General features: G+C 44.1%; 1 protein-coding gene across 1 annotated transcript in view; it reads left to right on the forward strand.

The window, feature by feature from the left end:
* The window catches only part of LOC124802681, a 78,192-nt gene extending 58,506 nt beyond the window's left edge, over positions 1 to 19,686 (forward strand). The window contains exon 2 of the mRNA XM_047263610.1: positions 16,748 to 19,686. Coding sequence (XP_047119566.1) covers positions 16,748 to 17,083 — 336 coding nt within the window. The 3' untranslated portion in view covers positions 17,084 to 19,686. The remainder of the gene's footprint in view (positions 1 to 16,747) is intronic.
* Positions 19,687 to 22,452: the final 2,766 nt, after the last annotated feature.

Raw genomic sequence — 22,452 nt, forward strand, 5'->3', positions numbered from 1 at the left:
GTTGGATTTTATTAGTTTCAAATCATTCATCCATAGACTAATGGGAAAGCCACAACCACCACTATCGATAACCAGGAGGATGAACTAATCGGACATATTAAAAACAATTCTGTTACAGACAGTAAGGTATGTAAACGCTTAGCTTAAAGCATCAATAGCACCTCACATTTCAGTATGAAGTATAATGTCAGTTATAATGAGACTCACGTTTGTTGTTTTAATTCGGTAATCGCAGATAGTTCGCTAATATGGTAAGAGTAATATGAGAACTAGGTTCCAACATAGATTTTTTAAATTATTTAATCATTTATTCAAAATATAGTGAAAATTGTTTATCTGTTTTTTCGTACATTATGGCAGATAGTATATAAGAAATGTCTGAAATTGTATTTGCTGGAAGTCGTTAAGTGCTCTCATTTTCAAACACTGGATAAGTGGAGACTGAGCTATGTGTCGTACAATGACACAGTTTTACAGGTAAATTCATTGATATATTTACGTATTGTCTGCAAAATGTGTTGCTAATAGATGTAGTAGTGAAGAAGTGATAAATTACATCATGCCTCAACTGAAGTTTTGCTGCATAAACAGCGAAATGTACTGATAAACTTTTGTCGTTTTGGATGAAAGTCTGGGCAAATGAGTGTCTTCAGTTACGCTAACTCAAGAAACTTGCACATTATCTAACGTTAATGCTTGACGTATTGTGTTAAATTGTTAACGTGGGACTATACCGCTGAACGAGTAGATCGTGACAACTTTTTAAATTTTTAAATTCGATCAGTTATTGTGTGAAGTACTGAAAATCACACTTTTGTTGTCTCTGGAAACCGTTCTATAGGCAAGCCGTGATTGTACAGGGTGAATGTTTTAAACTTTTTCCTAAAAGGGATTTATCTAAAGGGATTAACACTGACCTTGAGATTGCCTATATTACTGCAACCTCTCGGCGGCCTCTCGTATGAAGTCGTGGGCGCCAGACCTGCGTTTAGCGTTAGATTAGGAACTCGGAGGCATTTAATAAGAAAATTCCAACTCATCTGTAAAATATATTACTTTTATTGTGTATCACATCATAAACAGTTAATTACACAAATGAGTAAGAATGCCTAGTGCTCTCTGGATCGTTCGAAATACGTCGAAGTAGGGGCAGGCATTAGGTAGCGTGGCATGTATGAGGAATACTGTTGCCACGACCGCCATCTGAAGAGTCCTTTGTCCTCCGATCAGCCGTCAAATAAACAAACATTACGACTGCCGTCGGTCGCTGGCTTCATTCTGCGTCTGAAGGCTGCGTCTGTATCATTGACTCCTTTGCAGTTCGACGACTTACATACCGTAGAGTTCCCTATAAATTCCACTTTCCGTGTCCGTGTGAACTTCTTTCCCCTCCCATTTCTCACATAGGATCAGTGTTTTGGTTAGTACCATCACGATTGTTTTATTTCGTCATCTCTGTCCGCCATTTCTTCCCATTTCACCAAGAGCGCTCCTTCCCTTTCTCTTCCCCTTTCTCTTCCCCTTTATCAGTTTTCCACTTGGATTTGGTCGCCAGCGTGCCATGACGTGGCTCACATTCGTTTTACGCCAAGACCAGCATTCCCTCCCAACGTCTCCAGTAACGAGTTGTGTAGACGCCAGTCCATCGCTTGCTGCTTGCCACACAGCACTGTTTACTCATAACTAAAAAGTGACCGAGGCCAAGCCGGTATACGTACCGGTGTATCAGGTGGTTTCCCCATTTTACGAGTTATAACACGGAAACTAATTACCATATGAGGACCCAACTTGGAAGCATTAATATCAAGTACATGGGGAAGAGAAATAATGCAGAATCAATTCAAACAATCCATTTGGGAGAACATCCGCAACTGAGCATTATAGCAGAGGTTGAAAACCCGCTTCAGTTGCCACTCGCTGTTCTGCGCTCATAGGCAGAACACCGCGCATGGTACACGCGGCGCTCGGGGACCACAGCACAGCTACGACACCTGAGGATGGGCTTATAACAGTCCGAAACCGGTCGTGTGAAAATAAACTAATTTACAACTGAAGCGGTATTTTCAAGCTCTGCCAGAATTGATTCAATTGAAACACTTTTAATCTGCTGCAACGGTACATCATACCATTACATACCAGTACAATTACTTCTACAAAAGGGACTCAGTACGGGGCCCAACAGTGTCCAGAAGAGTCTGAAATCGCAGGACTGCATTCTGCACAGCAGAATGAAGCATGTTCTTGGGTGTGCTGGCTACCTCTCTTGATATGCTGCGCATCAGATCAGCACATGTGTGAATGTTCCCCTGGTAAACCCTGTCCTTCAGGTAGCACCACAACCAGAAATCAGAGGGCATGAGATCAGATGATCGTGGAGGCCAAGCATTTGGAAACGATCGGCTGATAATTCGATTGTTTCCAAATGTGTTTCAGGGAAGCAGGTGAACTTCACGAGCGATTTGCGATGGGGCGCCATCTTGCATGAAAACTGTTCTCTTCAGTCTGTGTCCGAGCGGTTCTAGACGCTTCTGTCGGTAACCGCCCTGCTGCTACGGTCGCAGGTTCGAATCCTGCCTCGGGCATGGATGTGTGTGATGTCCTTAGTTAGGTTTCAGTAATTCTAAGTCTAGGGGACTGATGACCTCAGATAAGTCCCATAGTGCTTAGAGCCATTTGAACTATTTTTGTTCTCTCCTGTAGGGCGAAGCATATCAGAGTAACGCCCTCCAGTCACACTGTACGTCTTTGGTCCTTGAGCTCTAATTTGTTCAAAAAAGAATGGGCCAATGATGAAGGGTAGCCGTGAAGCCACATCATACGGTTACACGTTCACCATACAGACGAACTTCATGCACAGTGACTGGAGGTGAAGATCCTCACACTCGGCAGTTCTGTGTGTTCACCTCGCCCGTTAGAGAAAACTGAGCTTCGCCTGTCGATAAGATGGTCCGGGGCTAGCCCTCGTCAACTTCAATCCTTGCGAGAAAGTGGAGAGCGAAGTCAACACGTCGTTGTGCTTCCTGTGGTGCAAACGGCTGTGCGATATGGATCTTGTACGCATATCATTTGAGAATGGTTCGAAGCACCTTCCGTACAGTGGACCACGGGATGATCAACTGTCGTGACACAGCACGCGCACTGCCTGACGATTCGGAATTGAGCGCAGCGTTGCCTGCCATAGCAACAACAACCACCTGCGGTGCAACCGGTCGTTGGGCTCTTCCCGGAGCGACGCCCAGTTGACAAGCTGATTCGGACTTCTTCATCAGCTTGTGGAAAAAGAGAACCCTTCCGTGATCCTTTCAGCAGGCGATATTCTCGAAGTGCAGCTGTAGCGTTACTGTTGTTTTGATAATAGAGCTTCACCAATAATGCACTTCTCCTTTTGTCCAAGCTCATGTTTAGACGTCAACAAATGCACTGTGACCGGGTAAGGTGTGTGAGACTATGAATCATGATGACTGTTCACGACACCTGGTGGCCATATCTGGAACTGGATGGTAGCGCTGTGACTCTTGGAAATCAAGCACCATGTAATCTGGACATTAATGCTACCATTTTTGGTATTCTTACAGCAATTAGTTTCGTGTTATAACGTGTTAAATAGGGGAAGTTTAATCATAACGACTCGCTATGACACATTCTGCGTATCAGTGGTCAGTATAACTGTACTGTAATTCTGCCACGGCCAGTCGGATATGGAGATGCTTGGAAATGCTAATACTAACCATTCGCAGAGGACAAGTTTCCTGTCTGCGCATTACAATACTGTATACCATTTATGTCCATACGTGTGCTGGAGCATAGTCATCTTTTTAGAGATTGCTTCCGTAGTTGTCTCTAACGGCATGTTCAATCTTCATCAAAGTATTTAACTTGCAGTCACTTTCCTTACCTTAAGGGAACAGCGAAATTAATTTGGATTACGGGAGTAGGGAAGGGGTTACCACATCCTCATTTGCCGGTCGGGGTGGCCGAGCGGTTCTCGGCGCTACAGTCTGGAACCACGCGACCGGAACGGTCGCAAGTTCGAATCCTGCCTCGGGCATGGATGTGTGTGATGTCCTTAGGTTAGTTAGGTTTAAGTAGTTCTAAGTTGTAGGGGACTGATGACCTCAGAAGTTAAGTCCCATAGTACTCATAGCCGTTTTAACCATGCTCGTTTGTTTGTTCAGTTTATCACATAAGAGAAATTCTCGTGGTACTCTTATGGCGGATTACACACTTCTCATTCTTCACGGTCCATTGCAACTTTCTCTCCCACGTATTTTGTTAAAGTCATTTTCTAATTCGTTAGACACTAAACGACGGCGTTATCTGCAACCAATCTAAGAAGGCATCTTGGGCTGTCTCTTGAATCATTTATGGATTACTACGTACTTCTAAAATAGCAAATAGGTTGTCAGATTTAGTCGGTGAACGCTAGATTTCACTTCAGTTTTTTTGCCTAGATGAGTCTCCGTCAGTTACCTGTTACTGTAGTGTTCTTGATAGGAAACTATGCATTCAGACACGTATCTGATACGTTATTGTGCATATACGCAATTTGGCCAGACGCCTGTTTGTCAGAAACGTCTTTAAAAGCCTAATGGGTCAAAATGCCAAAGTTATTCCTCGACCTTAAAATGTCTGCATCTCGTTCCGCGCGGAGTGGGAGCACAATAGCACTCTGAGGCCTGTCGCACAACCGGATGTGCTTGTTCTGACTGCATACAAGTTCCAACTCGGAAAAAGTATATATTTGCCTGCCCCGTGTTTCTGTTTGCATTTTGTTAGATATTTAAAATATTTTTTCTGTTCGCCCTGCGTGTATGTTGAGATGTACAGCGCACTTTTCAAACAGGAAGAATGGCTCAACAAACAAGGAGGAAAATTAAAAATGAAATTTTAAAAGCAGCTCAATCTGGACGCTACCACACAATATCTGCATGGAAGAATAATCGTTGCCAATTAGGGTCATCGTATTGTGGAACTAGACAAACGAATTAATATAACAAACGTTTCTCATATTATTTTGGTACGCAGCGTAAACATTAAATGCTTATGTAAGAAATACTGCGAACAGTACAGACTAAACTATTTGACTTCTTCTAACGTGGGTCCCCAGGCCCCATAAGTTCTTGAAATGATGTCATTTTCTGCTTTTGACTTTAATTGGTACTACTGAGATATTGCATAACATTCACAGCCATATTGCGGTATATAGAGGGGGGGGGGGAATTCAAAAAGGCTAAGAAACTTTTATTGAGTGCTTTATTACAAGATAAACTGACACAGATGCATCACACCAGTTTCCAATATATACTACTGGCCATTAAAATTGCTACACCAAGGAGAAGTGCAGAAGATAAACGGATATTCATTGGACAAATATACACTCCTGGAAATTGAAATAAGAACACCGTGAATTCATTGTCCCAGGAAGGGGAAACTTTATTGACACATTCCTGGGGTCAGATACATCACATGATCACACTGACAGAACCACACGCACATAGACACAGGCAACAGAGCATGCACAATGTCGGCACTAGTGCAGTGTATATCCACCTTTCGCAGCAATGCAGGCTGCTATTCTCCCATGGAGACGATCGTAGAGATGCTGGATGTAGTCCTGTGGAACGGCTTGCCATGCCATTTCCACCTGGCGCCTCAGTTGGACGAGCGTTCGTGCTGGACGTGCAGACCGCGTGAGACGACGCTTCATCCAGTCCCAAACATGCTCAATGGGGGACAGATCCGGAGATCTTGCTGGCCAGGGTAGTTGACTTACACCTTCTAGAGCACGTTGGGTGGCACGGGATACATGCGGACGTGCATTGTCCTGTTGGAACAGCAAGTTCCCTTGCCGGTCTAGGAATGGTAGAACGATGGGTTCGATGACGGTTTGGATGTACCGTGCACTATTCAGTGTCCCCTCGACGATCACCAGTGGTGTACGGCCAGTGTAGGAGATCGCTCCCCACACCATGATGCCGGGTGTTGGACCTGTGTGCCTCGGTCGTACGCAGTCCTGATTGTGGCGCTCTCGTACACGGCGCCAAACACGCATACGACCATCATTGGCACCAAGGCAGAAGCGACTCTCATCGCTGAAGACGACACGTCTCCATTCGTCCCTCCATTCACGCCTGTCGCGACACCACTGGAGGCGGGCTGCACGATGTTGGGGCGTGAGCGGAAGACGGCCTAACGGTGTGCGGGACCGTAGCCCAGCTTCATGGAGACGGTTGCGAATGGTCCTCGCCGATACCCCAGGAGCAACAGTGTCCCTAATTTGCTGGGAAGTGGCGGTGCGGTCCCCTACGGCACTGCGTAGGATCCTACGGTCTTGGCGTGCATCCGTGCGTCACTGCGGTCCGGTCCCAGGTCGACGGGCACGTGCACCTTCCGCCGACCACTGGCGACAACATCGATGGACTGTGGAGACCTCACGCCCCACGTGTTGAGCAATTCGGCGGTACGTCCACCAGGCCTCCCGCATGCCCACTATACGCCCTCGCTCAAAGTCCGTCAACTGCACATACGGTTCACGTCCACGCTGTCGCGGCATGCTACCAGTGTTAAAGACTGCGATGGAGCTCCGTATGCCACGGCAAACTGGCTGACACTGACGGCGGCGGTGCACAAATGCTGCGCAGCTAGCGCCATTCGACGGCCAACACCGCGGTTCCTGGTGTGTCCGCTGTGCCGTGCGTGTGATCATTGCTTGTACAGCCCTCTCGCAGTGTCCGGAGCAAGTAGGGTGGGTCTGACACACCGGTGTCAATGTGTTCTTTTTTCCATTTCCAGGAGTGTATTATACAAGAACTGACATGGTATTACATTTTAACGCAATTTGGGTGCATAAATCCTGAGAAATCAGTACCCAGAACAACCACCTCTGGCCGTAATAACGGCATTGATACGCCTGGGCATTGAGTCAAACAGAGCTTGGATGGCGTGTACAGGTACAGCTGCTCATGCAGCTTCAACACGATACCACAGTTCATCAAGAGTAGTGTTGTGACGAGCCAATTGCTCGGCCACCATTGACCAGACGTTTCAATTGGTGAGAGATCTGGAGAATATGCTGGCCAGGGCAGCAGTCGAACACTTTCTGTATCCAGAAAGGCCCGTACAGGACCTGCAACATGCGGTCGTGCATTCTCTTGCTGAAATGTAGGGTTTCGCAGGGATCGAATGAAGGGTAGAGCCACGGGTCGTAACACATCTGAAATGCAACGTCCACAGTTCAAAGTGCCGTCAGTGTGAACAAGAGGTTACCGAGACGTGTAACCAATGGCACCCCATACCACCACTCCGGGTGATACGCCAGTATGGCGATGACGAATACACGCTTCCAAAGTCCGTTAACCGCGATGTCGCCAAACGTGGATGCGACCATCATGATTCTGTAAACAGAACCTAGATTCATCCGAAAAAATGAAGTTTTGCCATTCGTGCACCCAGGTTCGTCGTTGAGAACACAATCGCAGGCGCTCCTGTATGTGAAGCAGCGCCAAGTGTAACCGCAGCCATGGTCTCCGAGCTGATAGTCCATGCTGGTGCAAACGTCGTCAAACTGTTCGTGCAGATGGTTGTTGTCTTGCAAACGTCCCGACCTGTTGACTCACGGATCGAGACGTGGCTGCAAGATGCGTTACAGCCATGCGGATAAGATGCCTGTCATCTCGACTGCTAGTGATACGAGGCCGATGCGATCCAGCACGGCGTTCCGTATTACCCTCCTGAACCCACCGATTCCATATTCTGCTAACAGTCATTGGATCTCGACCAACGCGAGCAACAATGTCGCGATACGATAAACCGCAATCGCGATAGGCTACAATCCGACCTTTATCGAAGTCGGAAAAATGATGATACGCATTCCTCCTCCTTAAACGAGGCATCACAACAACGTTTCACCTGGCAACGCCGGTCAACTACTTTTTGTGTATGAGAAATCGGATGGAAACTTTCCTCATGTCAGCACGTTGTAGGTGTCACCACTGGCGCCAACCTTGTGTGAATGCTCTGAAAAGCTAATCTGCATATAACAACATCTTCTTCCTGTCGGTTAAATTTCGCGTCAGTAGCACGTCATCTTCGTGGTGTAGCAATTTTAATGGCCAGTAGTGTACTCACGAAGTCTCTGTAAACAGCGGTCAGATCGTTGTGGCAGTCGCCCAATTCATCGACGACGGAAATTTGCTCCTCCGTCACGGTGCTGTTCGAGAACGAATATTCTCATCATTGGAAAATCTCTTTCCACCCAGATGCCCTTCCAGCTTGCCAGAAAGATGTAGATCACTTGGTGCAGGATCTGAACCCAGAGACACCTGTGCGGTCTTGGTCAAATTTCCGCCACCTTTTCGCTGCGTCTGGACGCGGTATTGCTTGTGGTCCATATACTGCCAGAATTGCAGCGTTTTTGTATGCAATTTACACGTTTCGCCCACAAGAATCGTACTGTCCCGCGTGCTTCAGCTAAAGGTTGCCGTTTGCCACACGATTTCACTTTCAGATTGTACAATAGGAGTGTCAGTATTTTTAAATACATCGGGAATCCGATATATCGATATTTAAGAATATATCGCTATCTGGCCTTAATACACGTCGACATCTCGACGAAAAAAATATCGATGTATCGGTCAAAAGAATATCGACTGAACATTGTAAAAATACTGCCAGCTTTAGAGCTGTATATTTAGATATTGATTTATTATTAGATATTCTGTACACCGACAAGCTAGCAGCCTGCTCGTACCACTCAGAACAAGAAAAACGATGCACGTTCACGTTTGGCGATAACCACTTTGCCAACAATGGTAACTGCGGGTAAGTGGCACCATAAAAGGTGTCCGTTGCTTCCACCGTTCGGTTTCGTCACATATCGGATTTGTAGCTCATTTCGTCACATATCCCTACTTTTCCACTTGTGGAAACGCCAGTCACCTAGCAGTTGTAGTGACAAAATTGGGTAGTGAAGTTAAACGTTGTGCAGTTCCCGTTGGCAGCGCCGAGCGTCGGTTACGTCGGCGTTTCCCTTCACACGTCTCCGCCCACTAGTTGCTTTAAACATTATTTTTTAACGCAACTGTTGTGCTATTTCTTCACATCGCATACCTTGTAATTCCATTCACACAGCCAGCGCCCAGAGCAGTCGGACTTCTTCTTTATGGCACCTATACTTCCTTCACACAGTCAAAGAGAAAGACCGGACGTGATGAAAGCTCAGAAAGAAGGGAGATTCCCTGACCCAGTGAATGTAAAATTATATTCCACTACAATTTCAAAAGAGCAGCATCAAATATTTCTAAAAAACTTCGAAAAAAATATAACATAAAATAAAAATATCGGCATCGACATTGCTATTTCGATATCGATAATTGATATATCGGTGAAGAATGTGTCGCACACAAATATCGGTACCTTTTGGAAAAATATCGATGAACCGATATATCTATAATTTAACAACAGTCCTACTGTAAAACAGCAGAAATGCATGTGCAGGAAACCCGGAAGATTTACTGTCCTCCAACAATATGCCAATCTGGTTGCGCAGACGTCTTGGCTTAAAAATAACGTCTTTGGAGGGCTGAGCCTTTTTCGATGGTAATAAAATCAGCGAGTGTTATTAGTGATATAGGGGCACAATGACTGGCTTCAACTAGCATGTAAATAACACACATCTAATCAAAATGGTTCAAATGGCTCTGAGCACTATGGGACTTAACATCTGAGCTCATCAGTCCCCTAGAACGTAGAAGTACTTAAAGCTAACTAACCTAAGGACATCACACACTTCCATGCCCGAGGCAGGATTCGAACCTGCGACCGTAGCGGTTGCGCGGTTCCAGACTGAAGCGCCTAGAACCGCTCTGCCACACCGGCCGGCGTCCCGCGGAAGCCTATTTATAATTTGTTGTATATATTTCAGCCCCACTTCAAGCAAATGGTAACGCTGCCGGTTTCTATTATCAGACAATGTTATTAAAGAAAAAGAAAAAGAGTGATAGTAAAATACTTGGAAAGACAATTATAACTAACACAAAATTAATTTCCAATGAGACAGTCGACGAATTCATCTCTTCGGAGGAAGAAAGGAAGATTGACCGCTTAAAATACTGTCGACGACGACGTCATTAGAGACGGAGAAGAAGCTAGGACTAAAGGGGAATGGGGAAGCAAATCTGCCGCGCTCTTACAAAGGAAGTATCCCAGCTTTTGCGTCAAGCGTTTTGGGAAAATCACGCAAAACCTGAATCCGGTTGGCTGTAGGGGATTTGAACCGCATTCTCCCAGAATGACAGTCCAGTGTCCCAACAGTGTTTCAGGGCGCTCGGTAATTCATCTCTGGATTTTAAACTTACGCTATAAAGTACATTCGAAAAGAATGACCCATATGCTCACTTCAGCCAGAATTAGACAAAACTGTAAAAAATCCGGGTAAGCCAAAGTGGGTCTCGCGCACCGAGGGTTCCGTCCAAATTTATTTATGTATATAGATACCTCATCCATTCCGGGAATCGAGAATTTGGACAATTTTTGCGTGTTAATGATATCAATACAGGCACGTCATCAAGATATTTGACGTAAATGGCCACATCTTTTAAATGCATTAGCGTGGAATGTAGAATTTAGTATGTGGCACAAATTTCAACTCGATACGTATACCCGTTCCTGAAAAAAGACGGACAGACGGTCGTATAATATGACGAAACAAATATTTTTGTCCGTGTGATATAATTACAAACTAACAATTTTCGGATTTTTTCCTATACTTTTGTTCTAAAACACTGCGTCTTGCCAAGTTTTATAATGATACGTCAGCGGGAAGTATCCAATAGAGTTCGATGAGTGAGTTTGTGAGCGTCAAAATATGTCACATACATGGCCATATCTTTCGATTGCGTTACCTTAGAAGCTTAGCTTTTTCACACCAACAAGGGACAACAGAGCTTAGTACGTGACATAAATTTCAACTTTTTACGTTGACCCATTCCTCAGAAAAAAGTGGTCATAACAGACGGACGGACAGAAGGCCGGATAACAAATCACAAAAGAATATTTATTCGTGTGACGTAATTGCAACTCCACAATTTTTGAGTTTTTCCTTTACTTGTACTGCAAAACTTTTCTTCTTACCAAATTTCATGATTCTACGTCAACGGAGTGTGTTTGCGAGTATTAAAATATGTAACATAAATGGCCGTATCTTTTGACTGGGTTGCCGTACAAGTTTAAATTTTGTACATCGCCAAGAAACAATAGACCTCAGTAACTAACATAGATTTGAACTTGCTTCTCTGTGTTCCTTTGAAAGAGTCGGACAGACAGACTAACAACAGAGTGATCATATATGGGATCGGTTTTCACTAAGTTTTGAGATATGGAACACTAAAAGAAGAGGCCCTACTGAAACGTTCCTTTCGTCGTCTTCCCCCCCCCCCCCCCCCCCCCCTCGGAGCTTCCGCGGTGTCGCACGAAATGTGACTCGCAGCCGTAGCGCGAATGCACGCATTGTTGGCGATGTGTCGCGCGTGAGGCAAATTACGAGAGGCACCGGTCCAGAAATTTATGTGGAAACGCTTGCAGGTGGATCTGAATTAATTATCCGCTCAATTACACTGTCGAATAAGACAAAATTAGGGCTGTCATCCTCGCTTTGACCATCGAGGCAATGTTAATCTTCTGAAAGCGTGTATACACGCTGAGATAACCGGGAAATCCGGGGAAAACGCGAGATTTTTTTTAGAGCTCCCGGAGTATTTCAATGTTTTAGTTTTTGATTACATTTTTGTAATTTTGACTGATAAGAACTAATAGCCTAACAAGTAATTTTACTTTAGTCCACTAATGCAGAATAATAATGCAGCAATAAAACATAAACGAGACAATAATGCCAAAATAAGACTTTGGTTGCAAAGAAAAAGCGCCGTTTTCAACAACAAAACACGGTGCAAGCATTTGTGAACAGAAAAATGAGCCAGATGATTCACAACGAAGACTATGCAACATTTCGTAACAACAAACTGCTATCGACGAGCGTGAGGTCACAACTGTTTACATTTCTAGAAGGTCGCCCGAAAAGATTGCTAAAGGTGGTTTGAGAACCGTTACCTCCAAAGTAAATTTCCTTTTATACAAAACGTGGGGAATGAGCGATAAATTTCTTAAGTCGCAGACCGTTTGATTCTCATTCAAAACTTAAAACGTTTTAAGGATCATTCAGTTAGAAAGATTTCGGGCACAGAAAAAGAGCCGTTTATGACATTATTTAAAATTTGTGTCAGATACATCTTATCAAAGCCTAACTCACGCTAAAAAGAAGAACGAGCTTCAAGTTAGTTTTTCATATTTTTTTAGTTCCTTTATAGATAACAAATTCCGCAATAACGGAGGCAAAAAAATGTGCGAGAAGAGTTCTTGAACAATTTCACAAACAATTTGTTTTTCTTTGAAAGGGTCGAGGTGCTCGACAGAACTTGTATTCAGCCAGGTAACCCACGAAATGTTCGGTGCACAGCAGTGAAATTTATAATGGCTAGTGTAATTTAAGCTGTTCTCTTAGAATCATACCTAACCACACCCCCGGAAAGAACATCAAAAAATTCTGGACTACCAATATAATACTATAAAGCTTAACTTTTCTTTTAGCGCTACTATATGTGCATTAATTTAAACCATTAACTTTTCCTATTTGTATGTTCCCGCTATAGAACAGTGATTTTGTTGCTGGCTCACTACATCACGTGTCCAATTCTCTGAATATACGCAATCATTGGCTGGTAAGATCACTTGACATGAGCTATGCCCGCCTGACAAAAACACATCGCGAAGCACAATTTCGACGTCAGTGTTTCGGAAGCTAAAGTGATATATTTTGCCGGCCGCTGTGGCCGAGCGGTTCTAGGCGCTTCAGTCTGGAACCGTGCTGCTGCTACGGTCGCAGGTTCGAATCCTGCCTCGGGCATGGATGTGTGTGATGTCCTTAGGTTAGTTAGGTTTAAGTAGTTCTAAGTCTAGGGGACTCATGACCTCAGATGTTAAGTTCCATAGTGATTAGAGCCATTTGAAACCTTTTTAATATATTTAACGGAATTCGTATTTATGCTTTTGTAATACGAAATTATGCACAGTACATTTCGCCACGCGTCAAAAATCTTACCGAAACGCCTGGTTCTTGCTGGGTTTCATTTCCTAAAGTGCCGGGAAGTTATGCTACGGGGTATAAAATCTTTACCTTTAAAACGACTGATAAGTTTTAGAGTTCAGAGGAAACATATTGTCGCTTAACACGAAAAAATCGAGCGAGGTGGTGGAGTGGTTCGCACACTGCACTTGCATTCGGGAGGACGACGGTTCAAACCTGGCCATCCTGATTTAAGTTTTCTGTGATTTTCCTAAATCGCTTCAGGCAAACGCCGGGATGGTTCCTAGACACGGCCGACATCCTTCCTCATCCTTGCCTAATCCGACGGGACCGATGACCTCGCTCTTGGTCCTCTCCCCCGAATCAACTAACCAAACATCACGGAAAAAAAACTTTCGCCCAGGGTATAGTGTATTTTCAAAAAATGGTTCAAATGACTCTGAGCACTATGGGACTTAACATCGGAGGTCATCAGTCCCCTAGAACTTAGAACTACTTAAACCTAACTAACCTGAGGACATCACACACATCCATGCCCGAGGCAGGATTCGAACCGGCGACCGTAGTGGTCGCGCGGTTCCAGACTGAAGCGCCTAGAACCGCTGGGCCACTGGGGCCGGCAGTGTATTTTCACCCGGGAAAAATTGCATCTTTAACCGGGAATTTTTTATTTCTGGCCCCCGTGCACAGCCTGCCTGACAACTCCAGAGTAAAAACTCCAGAGTGTAAAATTTTTAGCAAAGATTCCGAGATACGACAGTTGAAATGTAGTGCGTTCACCGCTAACAGATTCATACACTGCCTCCAACTGGCTACTAGATCATCATGCCGATAATCACCACAACAACAAATTAGGAATACAAGTCAGAGTCAGTTAGGAAAGGCCCGAACAAAAACGTCGGTCATAATTTTCAAGTGAACAAATGTAATTTATTGACATAAAGTAAACATAGCCAAAATCGTCACACGTAGCATACACCACTTCCGGCAAGGTAATATCTCCACGATTTCCTCTGAGATCTCCCATTTTACTGAACAGGTCTGCAGTCGCTAAGCCGCAATACTCGCCCATAAAATGACGAAAATGCCTAAGAAGATACCCCTGGGAACGCAATACACATTCTCTTCGCCTTCCGCATTGCTCTAAGTAAGTTGATCATGCAGGTCACCATCTCCCGACCTCTGAAATCTTCAGCACTCCTCGAAGTACCTTTACAACTTAGGGTCACCAACACCTACCTTCTGAAATCTACCGCACTGTTCTATGTAACTTGATCACTCAGGGCGACCATCTCCTGAATTCTGAAATCTTCCACACTGTTCTAGGTAACTTGATCACTCATAGTCGCCATCTTCTCCCTTCTGCAATCAAATGCATTGTTCTATATTATCACTCAGGGTCACCATCTTTCGACCTCTGAAATTTTCCACACTGTCGTAAATAACTTGATCAGTCAGTGGCACCAATTCCTGACTTCTGAAATCTGCCACAATTATCAGGGACATCATCTCGAAACCTTTGGAATATTCTGCACTGCTCTCGGTAACTTGATCATTCTCCAGACTTCCAAAAGCTACAATGATTTTATAGGTAACTTCATCACTCAGGGTCACCATCTCCCAACTTCTGAAATCTTCCACACTGCACGAAGTAACTTAATCATTCAGGGTCAACATCTCCGACCTCTGAAATCTTCTGCACTGTTGTAGTTAATTGGATCGCTCGGGGTCAGTATCTCCCGGCCTCTGAAATCTTCTGCACTGTGCTCAGTAACTGGTCAGGGACACCACCTCCGGACTTAAGAATTCTACCACACTGTTCTATACAACATGATCATTCAGGGTCACCATCTCCCGACTTCCGAAACCTTCTGCACTGCTCCAAGTAACTTGTTCACTCAGGGTCGCCATCTACCGACTTCTGAAACCTAACACACACACCCTCATTTCTGGAGAGCACATGGTTTCTACACCCCATATGGGCTGCTGGTCGACTCGTGGATTTCGCGACGTCCAAACGACTACACGAAATTATTTAACATTTAGTCCATACAGCCAGTAAGAATCATGACTAAAATGCAGGCAGTTTTATTGCCCGTTTTGTGCTCTCACTTACAGCTCTTTTGTATGTTGCTACTTTATAAAGTGTGTCCAGGGAAAATACATGCCCTGAAAATCCGCCTAGTAGGCCTCGACCACCAGCCATATGCGGGGATTACCTAATGTCAGACCATCATATTCAGTGTGAACAAAAACTTGCTTCCCCGCTGCAGCCGTAAATGGCTGAGGCGTCTGCAGCAGTGTACCCGGTTAGAGCCGCTATAAAATGATATGTTACACTCAGAATAAACGCTCGGAAAGAATTACTTCTTAAGACGCGAATCATTTCGCTTGTGCCAAGCACAGAAAGATATCAGTAGTGTTGGTTGTCTTTGTTTTGACGTTCCGTGCACATACTCCTCTTCAGTGCACTCTTCTCAGACATCGTCAACCGAACACAACTGAAGAGGAACACACAACATAAACGCATTTTCTGTTTCATATTGACCACTTAATATTTATCAACATCATTCTTCACTGGTGTGCAAAACTTACGGATGAAAGTAACTTTTGCATGATGCGTCCCTGTTAAGTAACATAACCTGCACCACACGCAGAAACAGTTGCAACATTAAAGTACAGAAGATAACTGAAAGAAATGAGACGAACTGAAATTCAAAGACAACAAATAATCTGAAGTCGTCGTCCTTCCTGATGGTCTACTGGACAAAACAAAAGGCGAGATGTGGTTCTTAATAAAGTATGTTATTACCAGAGGCGGTAAAGCATGCTCTGCAGTATAGTCCCATACTGGCCGCAAGATTCGCAAGGAATTCTTGCGGTAAGTCGTTCCATTCGTCCACGAGTGCAGCTGCCCACTGCTTCATGGTCGTTAGGGCATGTGGGCGCGCTGCAATCCGTCTCCCCAGCTCATCCCAAGTTGGGTGAACGGCAGGCCAGTCCATTCTCCAGGTACCAGTTAAAGAGCACCTCCCCCTGGGTGTTCCACGCAGTTGCGCATTGTCATCCATAAAAATGTAGTTATTTCCCAGTGCTCCACTGAAAAGACGAGCGAGAGAATACGAAAATTTCGCGCGTGGTTTTTGAAGGCGATGCACCCACAGATAAGAGCAACTAAATCACCCTGTGTATAATATTCTATTGACACATTCCGGGGCAGGCCGCTGTGGTCGAGCGGTTCTAGGCACTGCAGTCCGGAACCGTGCGATTGCTACAGTCGCAGGTTCGAATCCTGCCTCGGGCATGGATGTGTGTGATGTCCTTAGGTTAGTTAGGTTTAAGTAGTACTAAGTTCTAGGGGACTGACGACCTCAGATGTTAAGTCCTATAGTGCTCAGAGCCATTTTTTTGACACATTTCGCATCGCAACGTCTGCAGTAAATGTGTTAAATGGAACAAATGACCAACTACCTAACTGACTATAACCTGTGTAACGCGGCCCGAGGACCGAGAGGCGGTCATCTGGAGCGCAGACGCACCTTGTGACGTCACGTGACGTAATCTAATCTAATCTAATCTAATCTAACGTGTCACGCTGTCCTGTTGCAGACGGCACCCCCGGCAGAGGCTGCGGCTGGTGAAGACGCCGCCGCAGCAGCGGGCCACCTCCAAGGCGGTGCAGTGCGACGACGCAGACATCGACGCGGCCGCGGCAGCCGCCACCACCTGACACGCCATCACCCGCTGGAGGCGGCCCTCGCCCGCCTCCGCGTCCACCCCCGAGCCGCAGCGGCTGACAATCTACCCTCGGACGTACGCTCGCCTTCGCCACACGATCGGAGGACACGTCGCCCGCACAGATGTGCCACCAGCTACTCCACCAAGTGCTTTTGTTTTCGTGCAACTGTGGACCGGACTCGTCCTGGCTTGTTGATTACATGTTGAGATTATTCTGCTTGTAATTACACACTTGTGATAACTGCCAGAAATCAGACGGGTGTTCACTGAAAGTGACATTACCATTCAAACATTTTGCACCGTTACTTTCAGTTGCTGCCCGGAAGAACACTCGTTCCAGAAATTTTCGCAAATATGATGTAAATGGAACACTCACCTCTGCAACTCCCAGAAAATATTCAGGATATTTCCCGTTCTACTTCCCTTATTCCAATTCTGCGGAACGAATTTAGCAATAATTGAAATCTACCTACTGAAATTTAGGATATGTATGATATTATCTTTTCTCAGAATTATCTCGCAAATGCGAAGCCTTTAGTAACCATTGTACAAAACGTCAATCCGCATACAATAATGCACTACACATTACTGGTGTGTGGAGAGAAGCAGCACGCAAATCGTCTCTCGAACCTCGGGAAAGGAATCAAAGTGTGGTCTGACATCTTTCACTGCGAAGATGGGTCTTTATGAACTGTAAATAATTATTGATCTTAGCTTATGTAAACGAGAAGATGTCAAGACCATCCACCTGAATTCCGTCATAGGTCATAGTTCTGCGCACGTGACAGAAGTAGATTTTATTCAGAACCACTGAGGACATAGACCCGTGAAGTTAAGCTTTCGAGGCAGTGGCTTCACGTTTCGCGCTCCCAGGCTCAAGTATCTGCGTACCCGACAATTTGCGAGATTCTGCCCTGTAAACGTGTACAGGCATTCAGGTCGACCTTCTATCACTTCTTCGGTATGACAAATTTTCATTTGTCGTGGAGTGGTTACCAGTGATTAACTCATTCCATCTGTGCTCTATAAAAAGCTTTAACATACTTGGCACACGTTCGCTTCTATGCGTGGTTCGCTCCTTCTACCACCTTCTGTATTTCCCCTGTCCGGTTATATCAGTTTCTATTCAAGAACAATGTCCTAATCATATTGTACACAACCTCCAATTTGTCAATACTTACGCGGTGTTGTTGTTGTGGTGTTCAGTGTCTCTATCCTTTGCAGGCCTCTTCATTTCTGCATAACTACTGATAATAAACTCCATCTGAAACAACTCACTGTACTCAAGTCTTGGTCTCCCTCCATAATTGTCTACCGTACCACACTTACTTCCACTACAAAAATTCCTCAATGTTTCAAGGTGCGTCCTAAGACCGACACCTTCTTTCAGTCGAGTTGCACCACAAATTATTTTTTCCCCACTTCGACTGCATACCTTCCCATTAGTTATTCAATCTAGTTATCTAATTTTGAATCCTTCCTGTAGCACTACATTACAAAACTTCTGTTCTCTTTTTGTCCGAGATGCTTAACGGCCACGTTTGACTCTCATTGAAATAACTTCAGAAGAGACTTCTTGATCCGTAACAAATTTCTCTTTTTCAGAAGCAGTTTCCTTGATATTGCCAAACTGCACGTTATGTCCTCTCAGACGTCTCATGTAGCTTGACTGCATTCCATTACACTTGATTTACTTTTGATGATATTCATCTTTTCAAGACAGTATACATTCCTTTGAACTAATCCTCCAAGTTATCTTGCATCTCTGCAATATTATCGGCAGACCTAATAGTTTTTATTTCTTCTCCCTGACCGTCAGTTCCCTTCCCAAACTCCTTCTTGCTCAATGTACAGATTGATAAAATCGGAGAGAGACTACAATCCCACCGTACTCGATTCTGAACTACTGCTTCCCCTTCAAGTCTTTCGACTCTGTTTTCACGCTTTTGTACAAACATTGCATCTTGTTCTGATTTCGAGCCACTGCAGCGGAACATGGAAAGAGTTTGTTAGCAATCACAGCCAATAAAAGCAATACATCGTACCGATTATCAATAAACTCTATTGGGAAACAAACTGCCTTACTTCTAGATACTTATAAAAAATGTGCTAGAAAAACGAATCAAACGCAAAATTTAGATATTTTTGGCAAATAACAATGCATAGACTCGTATATGGTACCTACCACATTTCTGCGCTAAGCATAAATGCAAACAGATCTTGTCCTCTGTAGTATTTACTGCGTCTTATTTCACTCGCTAGTCGACGAATTCTACGTACACAAGAGGTGTGTCTACGCCTCGCAGTCACACAGATGAACTGAGGTGCATGGAGAATTTCGATACATGTCTATACGAAAATATTCACAGCTGTGGCGACTTACGACGGATGTAGTGACCTCACGTCATTCACTAGTGCTGCAGCTCCACGTGGCCTTCACGCGGCAGGCACCAACGGGATACAGTGAAATCCGACGCGAGTTCAGCACCAGGGGCAACAACAGACTGTGGAGAGATCGTTGTCTTCCAATTGGAAGCATTTTTTAATTTTTACTTTGTATCAACTCGCAGGTCAAAGCAACGCCACTTTTGCTGCTGTGGAAAATAATTCACATGTTGTTATCACGTGTTTTTATAATTGACGCATCGTATGTTGTTATACTTCAAAAGAGAAATGTTATTCCAATGTCGATATTTAGGATGTTAGTAAAAACAGAAACACAGATATACGACTGTTCTGAGTTTTAATTAACGATTATAATGATAATGAAATGTTTGAAGATTGGAATAATACAACTGTTTCCTGTTAAATGTTGTGTTTTTATTATTTGCATAAAACCTTTACCGACAAGTTGTAACGACCCCGTTTATTTAATTTTGTCTTATTTGTTTTTGACTGAGATCTTCTGAGTATCAAGTCCCGTCTCGTAACTTTCGTGACCTCGCTATAACCTTAAGTCGCTACAGAAGCGTAAGCTATGCGCATGAAAATTGTAGCAAGCAGACCCTTCGACATTATTGATGATTACTTTTGATGAAACTATTACTGATTTAAGAGTTATATCAATGATTTTAATTCTATAAATGATAAATCATGTTCCAACACCTGTCAAACAACTGGAAGGCCTACACTGATTTTCCGAAGCGTCTAATGCCTGTCATTGAGGCTGTTGTCAAAATATGGTTCATTAATACTTTCCTTCTCGCCTGAGCTATCTCTTAGACAACTTTGTGTTAGCAACTAAACAGTAAGGCCAATATTCACTTCCGGAACTGCTACAAAGAGATCCTTACATCACAAAAATCCTTCTGTGAAACATAATATAATGAAGAAAATGAAATATATTTTGATCTCGACTAAATAGCCATTGGCTGAACTTGGCATTCGACTTTTGATGTTTACTGTAGTGGAAATGGAGCTTATTCACGTAAGTACAATTTCAACGCTGTTTCAATCAGAATTACTGCACCTATTCTTTAAAAAAGTACAACTAAATGTCATTTTTTAAGTTACTGTTCGAAGACATTAGAAGTCAGTTAAACCTAGCGCATTAACTTCACTACTATTCTTTGTAAGTAAGCAAATCTAGGAGCTACCTCATTCTTTCTCACCATTTCAGCTGCTTTACTGCATTAATACATTAGTAACAGCATTGTATCTGAAGAAAGGGAACAAGCCGTATTTTGCTTTAGACAGAATGCTTTCACTATGATAGGAAAAACACGCGATACTGGGGTAATATTCTTCATTATTTATTATTTTACACATCGGTTTTCAGCTAGTGAATAAAACATTCTATCAAGAACTGGAAGAACAGCCAATTAATGCAATAATGTATTCACTTAGTAATTATGGTGCACATCATTTACTTTACTACTAAACTACGCATCACCGAAAATTATTTACCAAGGAACACAAGACTACAGGAAATGAAAAAGGTTAAAGGAAATTCAGGCTGACGCTGTGCTAACTTTTATACAAAACTAAATAATTAGAAACAACAACTGCAGCTGATCCTCATGTTGCAGTTCCACAAGAATAAAAATGTTCTTTGAGTGGTGCACTGACTTGTAATCAGTAATCAGCCACCAGATTGCACTCTCTTCACGACTATTAGCAGAAAAATAGCTCCAGCTCGCCATATTGCTTCATCATAACCTTCAAGTTTGGTGAACTTGTGGAGTGAGCAACATTAACTACTTATAACCTCAAATATCGTAAACCTGAGACAATGATATAGGGGAGACGGCTTGCCAGTTAATAAGATACATTTGGAATATTGAGAGCAATTCATTGCGTATGAGTGCTGCTCTTTACGGACGCTTGCTTGTGACTTGACTCCACTGGCCACAATTGACTCACGACTGACCCCCAAACAGGGCACGCCAAGGTAAAGAAAGGCTGCAAAGTAAAAGGCATTGTACCTCCCCTGCTCGAATGAAGCGCCAATGAAACTAGTATAGGCATGCGTATTCAAATACAGAGATACGTAAACGTATAGAATACGGCCCTGCGGTTGGCAACGCCTATATAAGGCAAAAAGTGTCTGGCGCAGTTGTTAGATCGGTTACCGCTGATACAATGGCAGGTTATCAAGATTTAAGTCGTGCTATAGTCGGCGCACGAGCTATGGGACACAGCATCTCCGAGATATCGATGAATTGGGGATTTTACCGTACGACCATTTTAGGAGTCTACTGTGAATATCATTAGTCGGATAAAACATCAGATCTACGACATCGCTATCACCGAAAAAAGAGCCTGCAAGAACGGGACCAGCGACGACTGAAGAGAATCGTTCAACGTGACATAAGTGCAACTCTTTCACAGATTGCTGCAAATTTCAGTGCCGAGCCATCAACAAGTGACATTGTGCGAACCATCTAACGAAACATCATCGATTTGGGCTCTCGCAGCCGAAGGCCACGTCGTGTATCGTTGATGGCGGCACGACACAAAGCTTTACGCTTCGCCTGGGCCCGTCAGCACCGTCATTGGGCTGTTGATGAGTGGAAACTTGATGGCTGTTCAGACGAGTCTCGCTTCAAATTGTATCGAGCAGATGGACGTGTACGGGTATGGAGATAACCTCATGAATCCATGAACCTTGCATGTCTGCAGAGGACTGTTCAAGCTGCTGGAGGCTCCGTAATGGTGTGGGGCATGTGCAGTTGGAGTCGTATGGGGCTCCTGATACATCTACAGGGCTATTACAAATGATTGAAGCGATTTCATAAATTCACTGTAGCTCCATTCATTGACATATGGTCACGACACACTACAGATACGTAGAAAAACTCATAAAGTTTTGTTCGGCTGAAACCGCACTTCAGATTTCTGCCGCCAGAGCGCTCGAGAGCGCAGTGAGACGAAATGGCGACAGGAGCCGAGAAAGCGTATGTCGTGCTTGAAATGCAGTCAATCATAACAGTGCAACGACACTTCAGGACGAAGGTCAACAAAGATCCACCAACTGCTAACTCCATTCGGCGATGGTATGCGCAGTTTAAAGCTTCTGGATGCCTCTGTAAGGGGAAATCAACGGGTCGGCCTGTAGTGAGCGAAGAAACGGTTGA

This window comes from Schistocerca piceifrons, chromosome 6 (genome assembly GCF_021461385.2).
Source record: "Schistocerca piceifrons isolate TAMUIC-IGC-003096 chromosome 6, iqSchPice1.1, whole genome shotgun sequence".
Lineage (NCBI taxonomy): Eukaryota > Metazoa > Arthropoda > Insecta > Orthoptera > Acrididae > Schistocerca > Schistocerca piceifrons.